This window comes from Nyctereutes procyonoides, unplaced genomic scaffold (genome assembly GCF_905146905.1).
Source record: "Nyctereutes procyonoides isolate TBG_1078 unplaced genomic scaffold, NYPRO_anot_genome, whole genome shotgun sequence".
Lineage (NCBI taxonomy): Eukaryota > Metazoa > Chordata > Mammalia > Carnivora > Canidae > Nyctereutes > Nyctereutes procyonoides.
This window is the reverse complement of record NW_026575133.1, coordinates 50230759-50250812: the sequence shown is the minus strand read 5'-3', so window position 1 is coordinate 50250812 and position 20054 is coordinate 50230759. Positions and strand designations below refer to the sequence as shown.

General features: G+C 47.0%; 1 protein-coding gene across 3 annotated transcripts in view; it reads right to left on the bottom strand.

Annotated features, from left to right (window-relative positions):
- Positions 1-20054, bottom strand: part of SLC39A14 (solute carrier family 39 member 14) — a 47055-nt gene that overhangs the window by 11918 nt on the left and 15083 nt on the right. The window contains exons 2-4 of one of the 3 annotated variants that reach the window (XM_055299853.1): positions 3358-3635; positions 1003-1189; positions 55-224 (exon numbers count right to left, since the gene is read on the bottom strand). In XM_055299853.1, coding sequence (XP_055155828.1) covers positions 55-224; positions 1003-1189; positions 3358-3621 — 621 coding nt within the window. In that variant the 5' untranslated portion in view covers positions 3622-3635. Of the gene's footprint in view, positions 1-54; positions 225-1002; positions 1190-3357; positions 3636-7900; positions 7918-20054 lie in introns of those variants that run through there. The other 2 variants (XM_055299854.1, XM_055299852.1) reach the window with 2 other exon arrangements.

Below are 20054 nucleotides of genomic sequence, written 5' to 3'. Positions count from 1 at the left end.
CGCAGTGGCCAGCCCCCGGGGAGAGAGGACGCACAAGTTTCTGTTCTACTGCACCTCTGGGATGAGCTGGAAGAGCGCGTTAGAGAACAGCGTTCCAATGGACAGGGCGATGAAGTATGTGAGCACACGGCTGAAAAATGCTTTCTCCGTGCACGGCAGGACGAGGACTCCCAGGAGAGAGGCCAGGTTAATCAGTGAAACACTGAGGAAGCCAAAGCCCCACACTGCGGAGGAACAAGAACAGATGGGGGCCTCCGTTACTGAGGGTGGGGGTGTTCCTCCTGCCTGGGGAGGCCCGTTCTCAGTTCAGCTACAAGTGGGGCAGACAGAGAACACCAACCCATCAGCACGTGTTTGTTGAGTCCATCTCTGGCGGGATGCTGTGGGGAAGCCTACCAACAGCACAGCAGTCGCTATCAAAAGCAGCTTACCTGTCAGATGGGAGAGGCAGGTGAAAACAGGAAAAGTTTAAAAATCGGGAGGGAAATGATGACAGCAGGAAACAATGAGCACAAGGCAGGCAGCACGTGCTAGGCACCAAGGGGTGGGCCGCGGGCACCAGCGAGGCAGGATTTCAGGGTGATGCAGGCCCATGAAGTCGCACAAGCTCATGGCCACGGTGAGTCCACTGTGGCTGGAGCAGAGGTACTGGGCAGGGCGGGGGAAGGGAGGTGGGGGCCAAGGGCAGCCAAACTGAAAAACGGAGGCATTAGTCCCTTGTAGTTACAAAAATGAAAAAGTGGCCAAGGAAAGCATCATCCACAGGCTGGTCCAAAAGGCCAGCACTGAACGTTCAACAGCCACACCACTGGGTCCAAACAATATGCCAGGGCATCTTGTGAGCGCGGGAGATGCCAGTGCAGTCATTCCTCTAATCCACTACCCCAGTGTGGACGAGCTGCTCACTGGTCAGATCTGCCGCGAGCGGCACCGTCCATTAGCCCGGCAGTCCACGCGAAGACCTGCACGGCCCCCGGCCCCTGCCTTCTTGCCCCAGCTCACCTTCGATCGCACTTGGCTTCCCCTCTTCTATCTGCTCATCCTCCTCGTTTTCCTGGTTCTCAGAGGAGCAGGCTCGGGAATCCAGCTGCTGGAGGATGGTGGGACAGAACTCCTGGAACTCGTTCCTTCCGATCCGTGACTGGTTGCTCAAGTTGTGGGCAGCAAAGAGGTCTCCAGAGCTAAAGCACTGAGGCAAAGGGAAGAAGCAGGAAGCCTCTTAGGATCCAAAGTCATACCTCGCCCCTTGTCACCACGGACTCGGCCTTGCAAGCATGGAAAACAAAGATGGGACCTGTCCCAATCCTGGGGAGTCTGCAGACTCATCTCACGGGAGGAGAGCAAGGTAGTCCCTAAACTTGGAAAACTTAGAAGTATAATCTCAGCATCAGTCACCCAGTGAAAGTCACACACCTGACACGCACGCACTAGAACATGGCTGCCCATGAGGTCTGGGAACAGCTGGTTTCTAATCTTTGTGAGCAGGGTGTGTTTTTTGGAAAACATGATTCTATTTGCATACCTGAAGATATAGCTTCATCCAGATACCAAATCTGCCCACACATCACAACAGCCTGAGGAGCTATTGTATCAAAGTGCCTATTTGAGAGACTTCTCCAGAGCTACTGAGCTCCGGCATCTAAGGAGGTCTCCATGACCATATACGTAGTGTTGACCCCAGCCTGAAGAATGTGTTGACAGTGATTAGGGGAGGAAGGAAGGAAAAAAATAAAGATTCACTCTACCATGGAGCAGGCAAGGGCTGGTACAGGACATGAACACTCAGTCCCCTTAGGAGGCGGTTAGGGAATGGTTCTCACATACCGTTCTCATGAAACACTGCAGTTTTACTTCTAATTATACTTTATATACTTACACATCAGTCTTTATCTATCTGAGGTGGTTTAATACGGGTCAGTCTCTAACAGCCCTCTGGATGTGCTGACAGGTGAGAGCTTCTGGGCCCACAGAGCAGAGGGCTGGACTCTAGTGACCTCAAGACACTGCTGCCATGCCAGGAGGGCCTCTGGGGTCTGCAGGAGCCTATGCGGGCAGCCTCCTCCCCAACTCTGACATTACCTCCAGCCTGTGGTTCTGTGTCCAGGCTACCTGGTCCCTTACCTCTACAAAAAGTTGTCTTTCAAGATGAAGTCCCTGGACACCTAACCCACGGACCTTCCTTGATCACTATAGCACACACACCCCACTCCCTCTCTCGTTTCTGAGCCCTATGAAGAGTGTCCAACTCACAGCATCTAACTTATTTATTTAATTTATTTATGACAGAGAAAGAGAGAGAGAGAGAGAGAGAGAGAGAGAGAGAGAGAGAGAGGCAGGCAGAGACACAGGCAGAGGGAGAAGCAGGCTCCATGCAGGGAGCCCGACATGGGACTCGATCCCGGGACTCCAGGATCATGCCCTGGGCCGAAGGCAGGCGCTAAACCGCCGAGCCATCCAGGGATCCCCTAACACTCCATTTTAAAAAAAGATTTATTTATTCATTTTGAGAGAGCACGAGAATGAGAGTGAGCGAGCATGGGGGAGGGGCAGGGAGAGGGAGAATCTCAAGTAGACTTCCTGCCAAGCGTGGAGCCCAAAGTTGGACTCAATCCCACAACCCCAAGATCATGACCTGAGCAAAGTCAAGAGATAGATGCTCAACTAACTGAGCCACCCAGATGCCCCTAATACTTCAGTTTATTATCAGATAACTTTGTCCTCAGCTGGTTAAGCTCTCCATCTTGACAGCAAACTCTTCGACATGACTCATTTTTCTCTATTTCTCGCAGCACTCAACCCTGGGAACAGAGCAGATATATAAAGACACTGCTGGCTGACTTACATTTGGCTGCCACAAATAGCCTCAGACTATGATTAGCCAAGATGACATGGAAGAAAGAACAAAGAACGAGAAGCCAAGGACTTGGGTCTTAGTCCTGAGCTGTCCAGGAACTCACTGTGGGACCCCTGGAATTCCCTTCTAAATAATGAAGACCTCCCGCCTTCTGTTGGAGGTACTGTGAGGCTCCCCTGCAACTGCAGAGAGGCCTTGTAGAGCATAAACACTGAAAAATGCTCAGCTTGCTGGCGGGGCCAGGTGATCCCACTGTAGCTGTGAGGAAGCAGGTGGAGGACTAAGGAGCCTCACTGGCTGCTTCCTCCGGTAAGGGCTCCAAAACAGCCACGTGGAAGGACAGGAGGTGCTGCTGGGGACCCAGACTAAAAGGGAAGAGCTGGCCCCTCTGCTCTGCCATCAAGGCTCGTCTGTCCCAAGCTGCTTGGGCTACTCATGCCTGATGGGACTGTGACCCCCCCACCCCGAGGGCAGACAATGCTCAGCAGACCTGACAGCCTTACCGTTGAGAGGTTTCTCTGTCCGTGCAGGGTGTGGGTGACATTGTCCCGGCCTACCCCCACATCCAGGTGGTTGAGAAGGGCCTTCAGCTGCTGCAGAGTGAGGCTGTCACCCTCCCCATAGCGATGCAGGAGGTCCTGCAGGAAAGAGACTGCACTGATGGTTGGCGTCCCTGTGGACAAAGCTTGAGCTTCAGGAACAGCACTCCATAAACTGAGCAGGATCAGCTGGAAGCAGTTAAAGGCCACTGGGTGTAGCAGCTTCATGGTGACAAATAAGCCTGCAAGAAGGAGAGGCAGGTGAGTGAGAGGCTCCAGAAACCCACCCTCTCCTCTCACTTCCCCACCAGATGCACCAGACCCAGCAGCCTCAGCTCCACACAGCCTTCTCTCCCCTCTGACTCTTCACCCTTCTCTAAAACCTCTGCCAAACTTTTGAGAAAAAGCATAGAATAAAAAAATGAAAGGACAAATCAACAGATTTGACTAAATTTAAAAATTAGAACTGTGATTATGCTATAAAAATTATCTTTTTAGAGATACTTAAATCACAGATTAAATGATATCTGGAATTTGCTTCAAAATAACAAAGGAGGGGGTATTTGCACTAAGAGCATAGATGAAACAAGACTCGGCATGAGTTAATAACTCATGAAACTTCTTGATGAGTGAATGGGAATTTATTATATCCCCCCTCCTTTTTTTTAAAGTAAGCTCTACACTCAATGTGGGACTCAAACTCCCCGAGATCGAGAGTTGCATGCTCTGCTGACTGAGCCAGCCAGGCACCCCTATACTATTATTACACTTTTGTACATTGGAAATTCTCCAAAATAAAAAGTTGCCTTAAAAAGAAAACACACAAAAAAACTACAACTAAAAGGGCGGGGGGGGGGGGGGGGGAAGTACACCAAACACGATGGGTTTATTTCTATACCATCTAAATTAGAGAATAAAAATGAAAGAATACTCTCTGGTTTGTTAGGAATACACACTTAAGGGGGCAAGAGGATGGGCGAAACAGGTGAAGGGGATTAAGAGGGTGCCAACTTTCACTATAAATTAAGACGGGATGAAAAGTACAGCATGACAGGCACATGATGTGATGAGCACTAGGTGTTATACTATATGTTGGCAAGAATTGAATTTAAATAAAAATAAAGTAGTAATAGAAACCTCTTAAAAAAAAAGTACAGCAAGGGGAACATAGTCAACACTACTATAATAAGTTGGTGTGGTGACAGGTGGTGAATACACTTATCGTGCTGAGCACCGTGTAACCTAAACGTCAAATCACTATGGTCCACACCTGAAACTACTAGATTGTATGTCAACTATACTTCAATTGAAAAAAAATACGAACTTAAAAGATGGATGGTGCTATATTGCTGTCTATTACAGCAAAACAGATTTCAAAAAAATACAAAACTGAATGTTAGGTGAAACAACAGAGTAGGATGCTGCCGGTGGCTAGGTAAATATCGAGACTTTTGAAAAGTTATAGGACAATAAACGGGCTCCCTGCTCATCCCTTTCCCTCTCCCTCTGCTCCTCCCCCTGCTGGTGCTCTCTCTTGCTTGCTCACGCTCTCCCTCAAATAAATTTTTAAAAAGCCTATAAAATTGATACTAATAAAGCAATCCAAAAATAAAAAGGTTATAGGCAGAAAGTTATGGTCAGGTGAATTATACCAATTCATCCAATAGTATGGAGTTTAATGTTAAGCAAAGAAACAGAACGATTATGTAAGAGTTAGGCTGTGAGAAGGAAGAGGGAAATACAGGCCTGAGAGATAGCAGGGGTGATGATGATTTTCTTTCGTTAATCATTTCCCTCAGTATAGTTATAATTTAATTAGGGAAATAAACACCAGGTGGGGAAAACGAGCCTCCTATTTAATCTAGGCCCAGGAACCCAATCACTGCAGGGGTTTCCACGCCTCCCAGGCTTCTGGTGCCTGGGCACGCCCCATAGTGGATCACTCCACCTCCAGGCCATTGCTGGTGACATTGGAGCCAGAGCAGAGTGCTTAAGAACAGGCTTGTTTGCACCCTGGTTCTGTCGCTTACAAGTGGTGCAATGTTGGCCGATAAATTTAACCAGAGTCAACATTCTGGAATCAGAGCAGTGATGCAGGAACACCCAGCTGGCTCAGTCGATGATGGAGCCTACCACTCTTGATCTAGGGCCCCATATTTGGTGGCTAGATTACCTACAAAACAAAATCTTAAAAAAAAAAAAAAAAAAAAAAAAAAAAAAGTAGTAATGCAGCTTACCCTGGCCTTTAGTGTCAGAAAACCTGGTCTGAATTTCTGTGCCACTGTGCTGGCCAGATTAAGTGGCCTTGGGCAAGTTACTTGGGCTCTCTACTTCAGTTTTCTCTTCTATAAAATGGGTACATACCACACTGGATTATTGTGAAAATGTAATGACATGAGCTACGGCAAGTCACCAAGGGCCTGACGTATAGAAAGCACTCAATCAAATGTTATAATTTTTTAAAGGGATTTTTTTTCTTTTATTCATGGCCTAGTTCTTTTTTTTTCTTTTTTTAAAAGATTTTATTTATTTATTCATGATAGACATAGAGAGGCAGAGACACAGGCAGAGGGAGAAGCAGGCTCCATGCTGGGAGCCTGATGCGGGACTCGATCCCAGGACTCCATGATAATGCCCTGGGCCCAACGCAGGTGCTGAACCACTGAGCCACCCAGGGATCCCCTCAAATGTTATAATTTGATTATAATCAGCAGAGTTCCTCCACTTTGACTCCCATCCCAGGTCCTGAGCTACGCCTAGAACTATCAGGAATACCCCTGTGGCTAACTTTACTCCAGGCCCACAGAACACACATCACACAATTCTCCCAGGGGACATTCCAGGCTTTAGCTTTCACACATGGGACATGCATAGATCTGGAAAATCTCACCCTTCAGTGGAATGTCCTTTGAGTTACACAAAAGAGTGGATTAGCCATCAGAACAAACAGCAGTTTTGTAAAGTGTTACTTTGAGGTTAACAACTCTCAAATCTACAGAGAACCAGAAGTTCATACAGTGAGCAGGTGGGATCTTATGCCAAAATGGCTAAAATCCAATGTACAAAGCAAATGGTTCTCTACCTGAACACCCTGTCATCTGTCTGAGACAGGTGTTGTACTATCAAAGGAGAGCAGGGCTGTGGATTTAGCAAAGGAGGGCAAAGAGATGATAAGGGCAGCAGCTGGCTTCACTAGTGCCAACCCTGCTAATAAGCACCTGACAGTCACAGATGCCTTGGAAAGAAGTTGGGATGCTTATCTTCATCTAATAGATGAGGAAACCCGGTTTCAGAGATTAGGAAACATGATCCATGGCCAACAAGTTGAGCAGTGAAGCTAGAAATTAAATTTTTCATCAACTGAAGCCAGGTCTGAATGAAAGGAAAGTCCATGCACTCTGAACCATTTCCCCGCTGTATGGAGACATAAAATACATGCCCTGGCTCCCCGAGGAGGCCTGAAACATCTCGCATGTCTCCTAGGCAGGGCTTCCCAATCTCTTTAAAGATTTTTTTAAAAGTAACCTCTACATCCAACGTGGGGCTCGACCTTACAACTCCAAGATCAAGAGTCGGCACATGCTACTGCCTGAACCAGCCAGGCACCCCAGCTCTTCCCAATTTCTACCACCCTCAGCAAGCACCCCAAAGCCAAGCATAACGTATGCTGAAGACCTGCGCTGAAGACCTGCACAAGAGACCCCCCAGGTACACCTTAGAGGCCAGGCGGTGTTACGGGTACCTTCCTAATAAACAATGGTTCCACTTCAGTTACATTTCTCACATTTATCTGCAGCAACCTCAAAACAAACACAAAATCACTTCAAGTGTGAGACACCCCACAGAACTTTAGCAGCTTTACCTGGATTGCCATTCATTTCAAAGTCAGCATTTACAAAACATTTGCTCTTTGCCAACTCCCTGGCCGGCTGGCACAGCTCCCCAAGTGCATGAGTAGGTTCAGTGAGTGGGACCCACTGCCTGACCCAACACTCACGACACAACCCACCCCTCAGAGCATCTAAAAACAACTGGAGGGCAGGAAGAAGTCCTGGTCCAGGGATCTTGGAGTTGCTAAAAGACACTTCAAATCCAAGTGACCCTGGCCTTTTGGTAGACACAAAAGGGGAGCCTTCTGCTCCAATAGAGATTTTTTTTTTCTTTAGCTCCCAGTTATTCTTTTTTTTTTTTTTTAAGATTTTTAAAATTTGTTTATTCATGAGAATACACGGGGTGGGGGGGTGGAGAGGCAGAGACACAGGCAGAGGGAGAAGCAGACTCCATGCAGGGAGCCCAACGCGGGACTCAATCCTGGGTCTCCAGGATCACCCCCTGGGCTGAAGGTGGTGCTAAACCACTGAGCCACCCGGGCTGCCCGCTCCCAGTTATTCTTAGGGGGGAAAAAAGTTTATGAAAGATTCTTTGGAGGAAAGAAAGGAGAGAGGAAGAGAACACATAGAGTTCTTGATGCAGATGGATGGTGGTGCTGAGAAGGGGTCATCGTCACCTTGTGGGCCCAGCTGCAGGACAAGTCCAGTCTCTGATGGCTATGGAAATGGGCAGGCCCCTGGGTGGGCCGCTCTGGTCTTTTCCAGGGAGCCAAGCCAGCTGCACTCAAGGACACCTTCCAGGAGTCCTAAGAGAAGCGCACAGGGCAGGAAAACAAGCTGGAAAGAGACAAAGGTTTGAAATGTGCTCTTGGCTCAGAGGACCAGGCTCTCCCACTCAAGAGAAGTTGGAGTCTCTCCACTCCTTTGTTCACTTGGCCTGGGTTCAAAGAAGTCAATTATTTTAGTGCCTTTAGGTCTGCCTCCAAGGCGCCAGACCCAGCCCTTCTAGGGGGAAGTAAAAAACCCCCAGGGAGAAAGTCAGTGAGAGACGCTTGCTTTCAGACCCTCTGTGAACCTTCAGGTCTCTCTACCATCTTGGGGGCTCCTAACTCCAAATTCCACCTGCCTGCCATCCATCCATCCCTTCACTTGGCTCAGAAGTATCTTATCCTAAACACAGCATTTCTGTGCTGTGGACATAGTTTCACTGTTGTATTTACCACACTGTTGGTTTTCTATGCCCACCTCCCCTGTCAGACATGAGCAAACACTGATTTCTCTCTATGGTGATACAGTGGCACCTTTTCCTGATGCTGGATCTTCTAGGCCTCCCAACATCCACTTCCTTCCCTGACTACCAGCTGGCCCACCGTTCTCATTCTCAGATACCTCTGAGCTGAGGAATGAACAGGGAAGAAAAGAATGCTCCAGAGACAACTGTATCCGAGGCCACTGGTAAGCCGCAGGAAATGGGTGAAAGATATTTGTAAGCACACCTAACTTGGGCCTATCCTGTGCCCCCTCAAAGGATGGGTTATGTAGGAGTACCATGAATTTTACAGCTAGAATTCAGCTAGAATGGCAGCATTCAGGGCAAGGACATCTCAACTGGGTTTTTACAAAGCGCTTAAAATTTTACAAAGCACTTGACTTAAAAGGTTGATTGTCCATACCAAAGCAAGCAAGCAAGAATAGCCATGGGGGTTGGAGGGGTAGCGGAGAGCGAGGGGGATGCCACAGTGACAGAAACAATGGCTCCCCAGAACCCTTGGCCCCACCACTGGCTGGCCTCAGTGAATCACCTAAAGCTTTCCTCTCAACTGTCTTCTCCTCCACCTAAAATCCAAAGGATGTCAAAAGAAGTGTCTAGTTCTCTTATGTTCCTCTTGGGGACAGACAGTAGGGGGTCTCTGAGGTACCTGTGACCTCAGCACAACCAGGGCTCCAGGGCTATGAGTGACCCAGCTAACTATGAGGCAATTCCCCACCCTTCTGGGGATTCTTTCCAGGTCAACAGTTCACTTCTGTAGAACAGCTTTTGATAGATTGGTCTTTCTCCAGTAGAACTGTCTCCCCAGGGGAGACTCCTCACTAATGGTTAACTATTGAGGGGTAAACAAATGCAGATGGCCCCAGGGGAGTCAAGGGGGCAACATTCCTGCAGCTCTATTAGGAGAGGTATACAAAACCCTGAAACTTGCAGACAAAGACAAAGCTAGGGGGAACAGAGTGGGTGGGGAAGGTCTTGAGGAATCAAGAACACTGGGCATCTGTCTTCCTCATCCATGAAATACCAAAGGAAGTGCTGGCTTTGGCAGGAGAAGGACCACTGGGCCTGAAAGCCAATTTGCAGGGACTCCACTCAACACACTCATCTCACTGGGTCTGTTTCCTTAGTTCACAAAGAGGAAAAGAAATCTTCAGTTTTCTCAATATTAAGAAAGATAAAGTACATTGAAACATTATATGAAAATAAAGACCTGAGTTCAGATGGAGAACCGAAATGGTTTTCACAATTTTCCTTCCCCTAAATCATTAACATTTGAGTAAAACATGAGCAAAACCAAAACAAAACACCAAGAGTAACCAAACAAGAGGGTAGACATAGTCTAATATAGTAGCTTCAAATCCAGAGGCAGGTTAAGAAATCCAAGAGGCACCACCCATGGCCCATCTCTGATGCCTGGCCCAGCCTCACAGCCATTAGCAGGGACAGGGGAGCAGAGCTAGAGTTCTCACTGACCTCCCCCACATCTGCAGAGGCAAACAGTTGCCAATCCCTTTTCCTCTCCAATTAAGGAGTAGTGGGAAAAGCTGCTGGGAAAATAAACAGGTGACACTGAAACAAGAACAATGAGTGACTCTCTTTTGAGGGAAATGGGAACTCCAAGGCCATAGACTTAACTGGAGAAATGATCCACATCCAGTGGGTATACCTCCCCCTCCAACACCAGTGGGACACACCTCCCAAATCTGTGGGCTGAGCCATGCCACAGGAGCTGCTACTAACACCCAGAATCTGGGACAGATCCATCTGCCCCATCTCATCCCCACATTCCTACTGGTGCAAGGCTCAGTAAACAGGTGAGAAATACGCAGCCCTTAACATTGCTGGCGCTAGAGTAGGGGGCAAGCCAGCCTCAGTATAGAGTCATGGTCATGTTTTAGAGCTGACAACCAACAGCACTAGCGTGAACATGATGGAAACATAATGCAAAAGACAAAGACATCAACCCAAAGTAAAACATAACTCCAGAGAAGCAATTCTTCCCAACCGCCTCACACTACACAATAAATTAAAACATTAATGCAATAAAACCAGAGCTCAAAGATGAAATTACAAAACCAAATGAGATCAAAGAGAATGCAGGCTTCCTAAAAAAAGAACAAAACAACATCACTAAACAATCAATAAATAAATTATAATGAACAAAGAACAAAATTCTACCAGTAATTTAAAATAGAAACATTGACAAAAAGAGGGTCCAAGATAACCACAGTAAATGTAGATGGAAAAGACAGATTCAACTCACTGATGTGTCCCAATGGGAGGTGGGGAATGAGGGGCGCTAGTGGCTCAAGTGGGCAGACCTTGCAACTCTTGGTCTTGGGGTTTTAAGTTCAAGCCCCAGTTTGGGTGTAGAGATTACTAAAAAAATGAATCTAAAAACAAAACAAACAAACAAAAAATGTAATGAGAAGACAATGATACCAAACATAGGATAACTGGGGTTCCTAAAGTTCCTAAACCCAAGACTGGATTCCAAGGTACGTTCAAAGATAAAGGGCACAAGATTTCCCTGAAACGAAAGGAGCAACAGAACCTGAAGACTGAAATAATAAACTATCTCCCACAACAATCTGAAGCAGAATGCTAAACTTGAAAGATGTTTTCAGGCATCAAAAAGGAACTTTTTCCCCAAAAAAATTTTATTACAGAAATTGTGAAACATATTAAAACTTCTCTTAAGAGGCAGAAGAGGCAGAAAATACAGACTTCCCTCATCTTCCCCAGAGCAACATTCAGTATCAGAAGAAAATGCACCAATGTTTACATCAGTGAGAGAGAAAAGAACCAGAGATATTGTTCCCAGCCGAGATGTCACACAAATCTAGTGAGGACAACAGGCAGAAATTCTCAAGCATGAAAGAAGTCAGAGGCTATAGTCTCCCTAACTAGAGTGCGAAAACATTAGAATGAAATGCAGCTAATATAGAGAAATAAAGATCTTAGGAAAGCAGAAACCATGGTAAAAGTACTGATGGTAAACATTAAAGTAAAACCCTTAGAAAAATAAACCCTGGAGGTTATGGTTACAGTACAGAACCTATGTGTTATAAAAATGGACAATTTACAAGACGAGACAAAAAGATGAGGACACAAAAATGTGAAAATGCTAATGTCCTCATCTCTCCTAGCAGTAATAAATACTATCTAAAACAGTTATTATAGATATGACTCAGTTTTTGTTTTTAAACCTCTTTTACAAAATAATCTCTTGGTGAAAAAACATATTTCTTTAAAGCTTAATAATTCCTTTAATTTTACTGCTTCCTTTTCTTCTGTTACATTCAGGGAAATTTTAAATACCTCTCTGTAAGATTATTTCTTTCTCTATATGCATTTATCTGTGAGTATGCCTAGAAGATTATCCAGCAGAGTATCTACGTAATAGTAGTGAGGACCATTTGGATGGTGGGATTTGGAGTATTTGTTTTTAGTTTTTTACTTCAACTCACTGATGTGTCCCAATGGGAGGTGGGGATAAGGGCAATACACGTAAACATAGGTGGTTATTTTTATAGTCAAGGAGTTAGGGTGAACTTTCTAAATATGGCATAAAACCTACAATCTATAAAAGCAATGATCAGTACATCTAACTACAAAAACCGCCCAGTGTTCTATAAATTAGTATACTCCCAGTATTCGTGCTCAAACTAATAGTGATACAGTTGTCTGAATGAGAAAACCAGTAGCCTCACAGCCTGGTCCTCGGGGAAATACCCTACTGGCTCTCTGGAGTTCAAAGAATTTTTGAGAACTACCAATCAGTATGCAGCCCCCCCATTCACCAAAAGAACCATGTCCAAGAAGCCACCCTCCTCTGGGGTGGGCTGAAATCCCCTCCAAGTACAGTGCAAACACAGTGGCTTGAAAGCCAGCCCTCCTCCTCACCCAAGAGGCCCAGGTCTCAATGGGCCCATTCTTCTGCCCCCTCCAGGCTTCTGCTCTCCTACACACCCTAAAAGGATGTCTTCTCCCAGCTCCCACTCCCAGAACCTTAGCCTGGAGCTTTGGCTCAACCAAAGGCCACCCAGAAATCAGGCCTGATTTCTGCAAACAGTGCAGGAGGTCTGCTGGGTGGAGGGGCGGGGAGGAGGGTGGTGTTTCCTAGGGGCAGTGGCCCATTTACTTTCCCCAGAAAAACCCCTTGTTGCTGGGAGGGGCAGGATGAGAAACTTTACATATATATATATAAAAAGTGGGGACTCAGAAGCAGGGAACAAAATTAGAACCAGCAGCCTGCTGCTCATTGAGTAATATTTACTGAGCCCCCACTGTGTGTGCCTATGGGAGGGAGATTGAGAAAGTCAGAGCCTGGAGTCAGGGCCCAGTGTAGACAGCTGAGGCGGGGTGGGGTGGGGTGATGCGGCTAGCGGCTTGACTTAGCCACCTGCTGAGCCCTGAGTGAGGGAAATGACAGCCAGGCCCTGAGGGCTGGACCAGTAGGGGAGAGAGGAAGTGCATTTTGCCAGGCTCCTGCATTCAGCTGGAGCCTGGACTTGACAAAGCAGAGAAGTCTTCCAAAACTAACTAAATGAGTCAGGCGGCCTGGGGAGCAGCAGCCAGTAGGGGCTTCCCCACCAGAGGCTAGGTCAAGAGTCACTGCTGTTCTCATCATTCATCCATCACCACTTCCCAGACACTTGGTTGCAAAATTCTGACCTGTTGTCCCTTAAGTCCACTCCTGTTTGTCAGACCACAGGGCCCGACATGTGGCTTAGGAAACACGGTGCTCACATCCATCACTTACGTCACCTGCCTGAAGCAAAACTCCCTAACTTGTTATTCAAAGTCAAATAAATAAGAAAAATGTATGATCTAGCTGCTAAATCATCAGACAACATGACAAGCTGGGCAGACCTGGGTTCAAATCTGAGGCCTGCTACTTATTTACCATGTGCCCCCAGTACAATTAAGCCATGAGACGTCCCACCTCACAGGGGCACGCTGGTAAGAGAGAGAGAGCTTAGTCTGTTCCTTCTCTTTCAACCCCCAAGCTCTCAGGCCAATCCCTTCACCTACAGCTGACTCCTGCCTAATCTCAGAAGGCAGTTCAGTGCGGGCACCTGGGTGGCTCAGTCGATTAAGCGTCTGACTTCAGCTCAGGTCGTGATCCCAGGGTCCTGGGATTGAGAGCCCCATGTGGTCTCCCTGCTCAGCACAGAATCTGCTTGTCCCTCTTCCTCTGCTTGTGTTCTCTCTCTCAAATAAATAAATAAAATCTTAAAAGAAAGAAGCTTAGTGCTATCTTTTTCTAGGAACACTCTTTGGACACTCTTCTCCAACTACCTTGGACTCATCCTCTGGTGTCCCAGGGATCCCTCCCCACAGATTTTTTGCTCCTTGAAGGCCAGGAGGGCCTCCCTTTACTCCTCCCCAGAACACAGTGCCTGGACCAGTGCTGGGTACACAAGGAAGGGAAAGCAGAAAATCTGCTGGAAGATGTGAAGTCCAATGTCCCTTCTATTATTTTTTTAAGACTTTATTCATGAGATGGGGGGGGGGGCAGAGACATAGGCAGAGGGAAAAGCAGGCTCCCTGAAAGGAACCCAATGTGAGACTCAATCCCGGGATCCTGGGATCACGCCCTGAGCTGAAGGCAGAGTCTCAACCACTGAGCCACCCAGGCGTCCCTCCAACATGATGTTTGCCTGCATTGTCCTTACAGCTTGATAAGAAACAGGGAGCTCAGTGCCCCCTTCCAGAGACATTCTGTCTCCCCAACCTGGGGCCTTCAGATATTATCTGAAGTCAGCGGCCAACACCACTTACTACTCTCCTATTCTCTAGACTAAACAATCCCCATTCCTTCAATTTCATTTATATTCATTGAACTAAAAGCTAGCTACATCTACCAGACTTTTAAAAACTGAGCCCAGGAGTTCATTTTTTTCAATAAGTATTCATTGCATACTGGCTTTATACCAGGAATCACACTAGGTACTGAGGATGCCTGGTAGCTGTCCTCAGGGAGTAGGGAAAGCAAATAATTCAGCAACTTACAAGAACGATGATGACAAGGGTCATCAAGTTGTTCAGGGTTCAGCCAGGAATTTAAACAGAAAGGGATTTTGTGGAACATATTGAACGGCTTGGAGAATCACGGGAAGAGGTGAAGAAACATACAGCACACTGTAGACTGAGGAGGACTCCCCAGATCACAGGGTAGAGATGGATCACCAACCAAGGAGCAGCTGCCTCTCCTGCCATCAGGTGGTATGGCATCAAGAAGCTGCCTGCTTCAGAACGATGTCGCCCCTGCCATGATCTATACCAGCAAAATGGATGTCCTGGGTTGCATCCTGAGGAAGAGGATATTCACACCTTTAAGACTGGATCAAGGGGCACCTGGGTGCTCAGTGGTTAAGCATCTGCCTTTGGGTCATAATCCTGGGGTCCTGGGATCGAGTCCTGAATTAGGCTCCCCACAGAAAGCCTGCTTTTCCCTCTGCCTATGTCTCTGCCTCTCTCTGTATCTATGACTAAATAAATAAAATCTTAAAAAAAAAAAAAAAAAAAAAAAAGCCTGGATTGAGGACAGCTAATCAGTGAATCCAAGTTACAGTGGAATTTTAGTGCAAGTGAGTTTCTGACTCTACTTTTAGTAGGTTCGGAACATAATTATCCAAAGTAGTGTGCTTGAGATAGTGAAAGGAGGCACTGTGAATAAACACATGGCGAGAACAGGAGTAAACCACAGAGTGGCCTGGGCACGGAGGCCTGGTTGAGTGAGGCGGGGTACAGGATGCTACGGGGAACACAGTGGGGCGATCAAATCTATCATCAGAAAAGGCCTCCAAAAAGAAACATTATTTTAGCAGAGACATGAGGGCATGTAAAAGTGGGCCACGTAAGGTCATGGCGGTGGGGGTGAAGTAGAATGTTCTGGAATGTAGCTGCAAAGATGGCACACAGAAGAACTTACAAGTTCAGTAAAACATGTTAAGGTGGCTGGACCTCATTTCCAGTAAAGAGGTGATCAGATTTGTGGTTTTAGTGTACCAGTCTGGTTATGGTCTGGAGAACGGACTTGAGGTGGTCAAGCACTAAAGCTGGGAGACCAAGAGGCGCTCTCGAATATGGGAGGAAGAACACAGCACTCAGATTGTTCTCAAGAGCAAAGTGTCTTTCTCCTTACTTCAACCCAGCCTGGTGTGCTTCCCCTGCCGGCCTCCTAGTTTTCCATTAAAAAAAACCAATGGGCTCCTCTCTAGCAGCTATTAGGAAGGAAGAAGCCACATCATTGTCTTCATAACCAAAAGTATCAGGGTGAGTTCAAAAGGACCAACCTACCTCCTGCCATCATTTCCTAAATCAGGGTCAAACAGGTCTGCACAACCGTCCTGCTGTCACAAGAGCGCCATTTATAAATGCCAACTCCAACTCCCTGCAGCAACACTGCGGGCAAAATTTGCCACCAAGAGCCTCTGCCTACAAGTCTCTTATGCTTCTTTTTCCCCAAATGGGTAAGAATGATCCTCTGAGCCTCAGGCTCCCTCTGGGAGGTGAGGTGGGCCCTTACCAGACAGTGAGCCTTTATAAGACCCTGAGCTACACCCAGCAGAGGCACACTTGGTTTTCCTGATGCAGTGAACCTCTCTCTACCAGGAGCCAGGACCTGGGCAGCTCCACTGCTCTGTAGCAAAGACTATCTCTGGGCAGCCCTGGTGGCGCAGAGGTTTAGTGCCGCCTGCAGCCCAGGGCATGATCCTGGAGACCCTGGATCGAGTCCCACGTCAGGCTCCCTGCATGGAGCCTGCTTCTCCCTCTGCCTATGTCTCTATCCCTCTCTCTCTCTCTGTGTGTGTGTGTGTGTGTGTCTCTATGGATAAATAAAATTAAAAATCTTAAAAAAAAAAAAAAAAAGACTATCTCTGCCTTGGGGCCAGCTGCTCCACCCGCCCCTCCTCTTCAATGCCCTTCTATACACTACCTCCCCCTATAACAGCCCTTCCATCCTTAAGCTGGCTCAAGCCCCTGACTCCTCATCAAAGACTCTGACCATGCCAATCTCCACAGTGAGATGCTGAACTGTGTGATAATTTTTTCTAGAAAACTGGTTCTCAAAGTGTGGCCCCTGGACCAGCATCATCATCATCACCTGGGAACTTGCTGCAAGTGCAAATTCTCGGCTGCACCAAAGCGGATGAGTCAGCAACTCTGGGGTGGGGCCCAGCACTGGATTTCTTCAAAGAGGACAACCCCTTCTTGCCCAGCTCCTGCTCCTGCATGTGACCAGAGGCCCCAGTAGAGAGGCACAGATTTCTCAGCAGAGTCATAAATGAGCCCTATTTTTATGAAAAAGAGGATTATTGGGGAAAAGAAAGAAAAAACCCCTTATTTCCAAATTGGGGAAAGTGACAGGAAAGGGAGGGACACTGAGTAATTACATCCCTGAATCATATTCCTCCACTTTCCCTCCCACTGTCCCAACTGCCCACATGGCTCATCACTGACCCAAGGTTACTGGCAGTCACCATCTAATTATTTAGGCAAAGGCTTTCCCACATCCTGCTTCCTCACTGCAGGCCTTGCCACGTGACCAGAGAACCCCTCTTCCTAGGATTCCTAAAGAGAAACCAGAGTCGCCCACAGCTTCATGCTATATCTGCTTATAGACTCCATCTCATTCCCTCCACTCCCCTGCACCATGCCATCCTACCTCATGCTAAAATGCTACCTTCCCAGCACTTTCTTCCACCCCACAGCAAGCTCAGTCACTCCGCCTATAGTTAGGACTAAGAGTCCCTGCAACTAGACCCTAACGCTTGCACCATCACCTGTGTTTATTCTCTGGCCTGGACCCTGGGTTCATATTGGGAATGCCCTACCCACACCCCACTTCACCCCTGTACCTCCTGTCTTTGCAACCCACAGGCTAGAAGTTTGATTAACACCTGCTAGAAACACCTGTCAGAAAGTCTGCATGTGTTTCAAGCATTCTTTTCATAAGGTATGAAGGGCCTGGATGTGGAGGAGGAAAAAAAAAAAAAAAAAGGATGACATGCAGGCAGCAAAGCTCCCCCTCTGACCCACCCTAAATTCTCCTAGCACAGGTCCCACCATTCGGGGAAGCACCCTCACCTTCCTCTGGTTCCTACCACTCCTGTCTCAACTGTGTTCTGTCCTTGAAGGTCAACCGGTTCTAATACTTTCGACTACCTTCCCAGGTTGCTTCCTAACAGTCCTAGGTTGGTAGAACCTACATAAGCACCTGCTGCATGAATATGTAAATACAAATGCATATATATGCAAATGTACCATCTTGTCTGGAGATTACAGAGATAGGCTTCACTGAAGATGCCCCACTTACAGCAGTGGGGTCAAGGGCAGGAGCAGGTGAGAGTGTCTTCCCAAAGCCCACTTCAAAGGGGGAAAGGAAAGCATGAGGATCCGACCCTTTGCCCTCCGGATTGTCCCTTCTCTGCCAGAGCTCTACAGAGGCTGTCAAGAGCACACAGATGGATTCCAGAGCAAAGCAACCAGGTTTCTGGCTCTTATCACAAGATACAGAACAGCGCCAACAAAAGACCCACATGGGCAAAGTTCCCCTTCTGCAGGTTAAAACATCCCAAAGGCTGTGGGTACAGCAGCAGTCTGGACAATCCATCGCAGAAGTGACTTCCCTAAAAACACAACTATTTATGCATGTATTTCCACTTTCCCTTCCACTTCCCCACTTCCTATAAACTGCTTGCCTATTAAAAAGGGATCAACATTCTGACCAGACTTAGAGGCTTAACCCCTCTCCAACCAACCCCAACCCAAACCCCAACCTTGAGGGGCAACTGGATTACCCCCTGGAAAGTGTTTCTGATTTTGGCTTGCAACTCAGACGAGCTGTAGTTTGGGTGACTTTCCACCCAAAACAGAGAGGGGGTTAGAAAAGAATGATTCGAGGGCAGCACTACTCACAATAACAAAAACCTTAGAGGCAACCCCCAAAACCCATCAGCAAGAGTAGATGAATAAATGAACCAATTCTCACAACAGAATAGTATACAACAAAAGTGAAATCACCCACAGTGACATTAACATCAAGTGTATATTACAAGGTTAAATAACAACTGCCTTGTGAATGCCACTCACTGTTTCAGGCTTCTTCTCCAGGGAGGTTGGGAAGGACTGTCTGAATCAAAAGATACTACAAATGAGGCACCTGGGTGGCTCAGGGGTAGAGCGCCTGCTCAAGGTGTGATCCTGGGGTCCTGGGATCAAGTTCCGCATCAGGTTCCCTGGAGGGAACCTTCTTCTCCCTCCGCCTGTGTCTCTGCCTCCCTCTCTGTGTTTCTCATGAGTAAATAAATAAAATCTTAAAGGGAAAAAAAAAAAAAAAAAGAAAACACTACACTATAAACTCCCAAGGACAAGAGCCCATTCTGGTTCCTTGTAAAGCTGATGGAGCATAAGGAATGCGAGTGGAGGGGATATTGAAATGAAATGAAACCTCTTAACCAGCTTTCCAGATTCCACTGGGCACCTACCCCCATACTGTCAGTCCTTTCTCTCCCCTTTTAAACTATAACACACATATAAAGTGCCCAAATCTTAAGTGTACAGCTCAATGAAAGAAGTCATCCTTTTAAGTATAATTCTGATCACAGCACGTTCTTTACTCTAAACCCTCCGATGGCTTTCCAGTACAAGTGGAATAAAACCTAGACTCCTTTCCCTGGTCTAAAAGTCACTGTGTCATCTGGTCCTTGCCAACCCCACTACCCCACTTACATTTTTGAGCCCTCTCACTCACTAGGATTTAGCCACTCTGGCCTTCTTTCTATCCTTTTAATGTGTTATATACATTCTGATCTCAGGGCCTTTGCATTTGTTGTTCCCTCTGCTTAGAGTGCTTTTTCAAATGTCACCTCTACAAAGGTGGATGATCACATGGTTCATTAAAAAAAAAAAAAAGAGCCCACTTCCAGTCACTCAGAATTTCAACACACTTTTTTTTTTTAAGATTTTATTTATTTATTCATGAGAGACAGAGAAAGAGGCAGAGACAGAGGGAGAAGCCGACTCCCTGCAGGGAACCTGATGCGGGACTTGATCCCAGGACCCCAGGACCAATGACCTGAACCAAAGGCAGATGCTCAACCACTGTGCCACCCAGGTGCCCCCCAACACAGTTTTATTTTCTTCTTGGCCTATGTCACTATCATCTTCTTGGGATGCCTGGGTGGCTTGGTTGGTCAAGCATCTGTCTTAGGCTCAGGTCATGATCTTGGGGTCCTTGGATTGAGCCCAAGTCAGGCTCCCTGCTCATAGGGGAGCCTGCGTCTCCCTCTCCCTCTGCCCCTCCCCTCTCCTCCACTTGTGCTCTGTCTCAAATAAAATCTTAATAAAATAGTCTTTTTCTTTTTTCGATTACATATTTATTTTCTGTCTCTTAGTACTATGCTGTAAACTGCACAGTAGTGGAAACTCCAGATCTCTGACCCTCCCAGAGCCTGAAGAAATGCGTGGCTGGCACCAAGTCAGCACCCAAAGAATACCTGCTGAGTGAAATGGTTAAATTCCCGCTGCTTGTTTTCACAGTGCCAGGC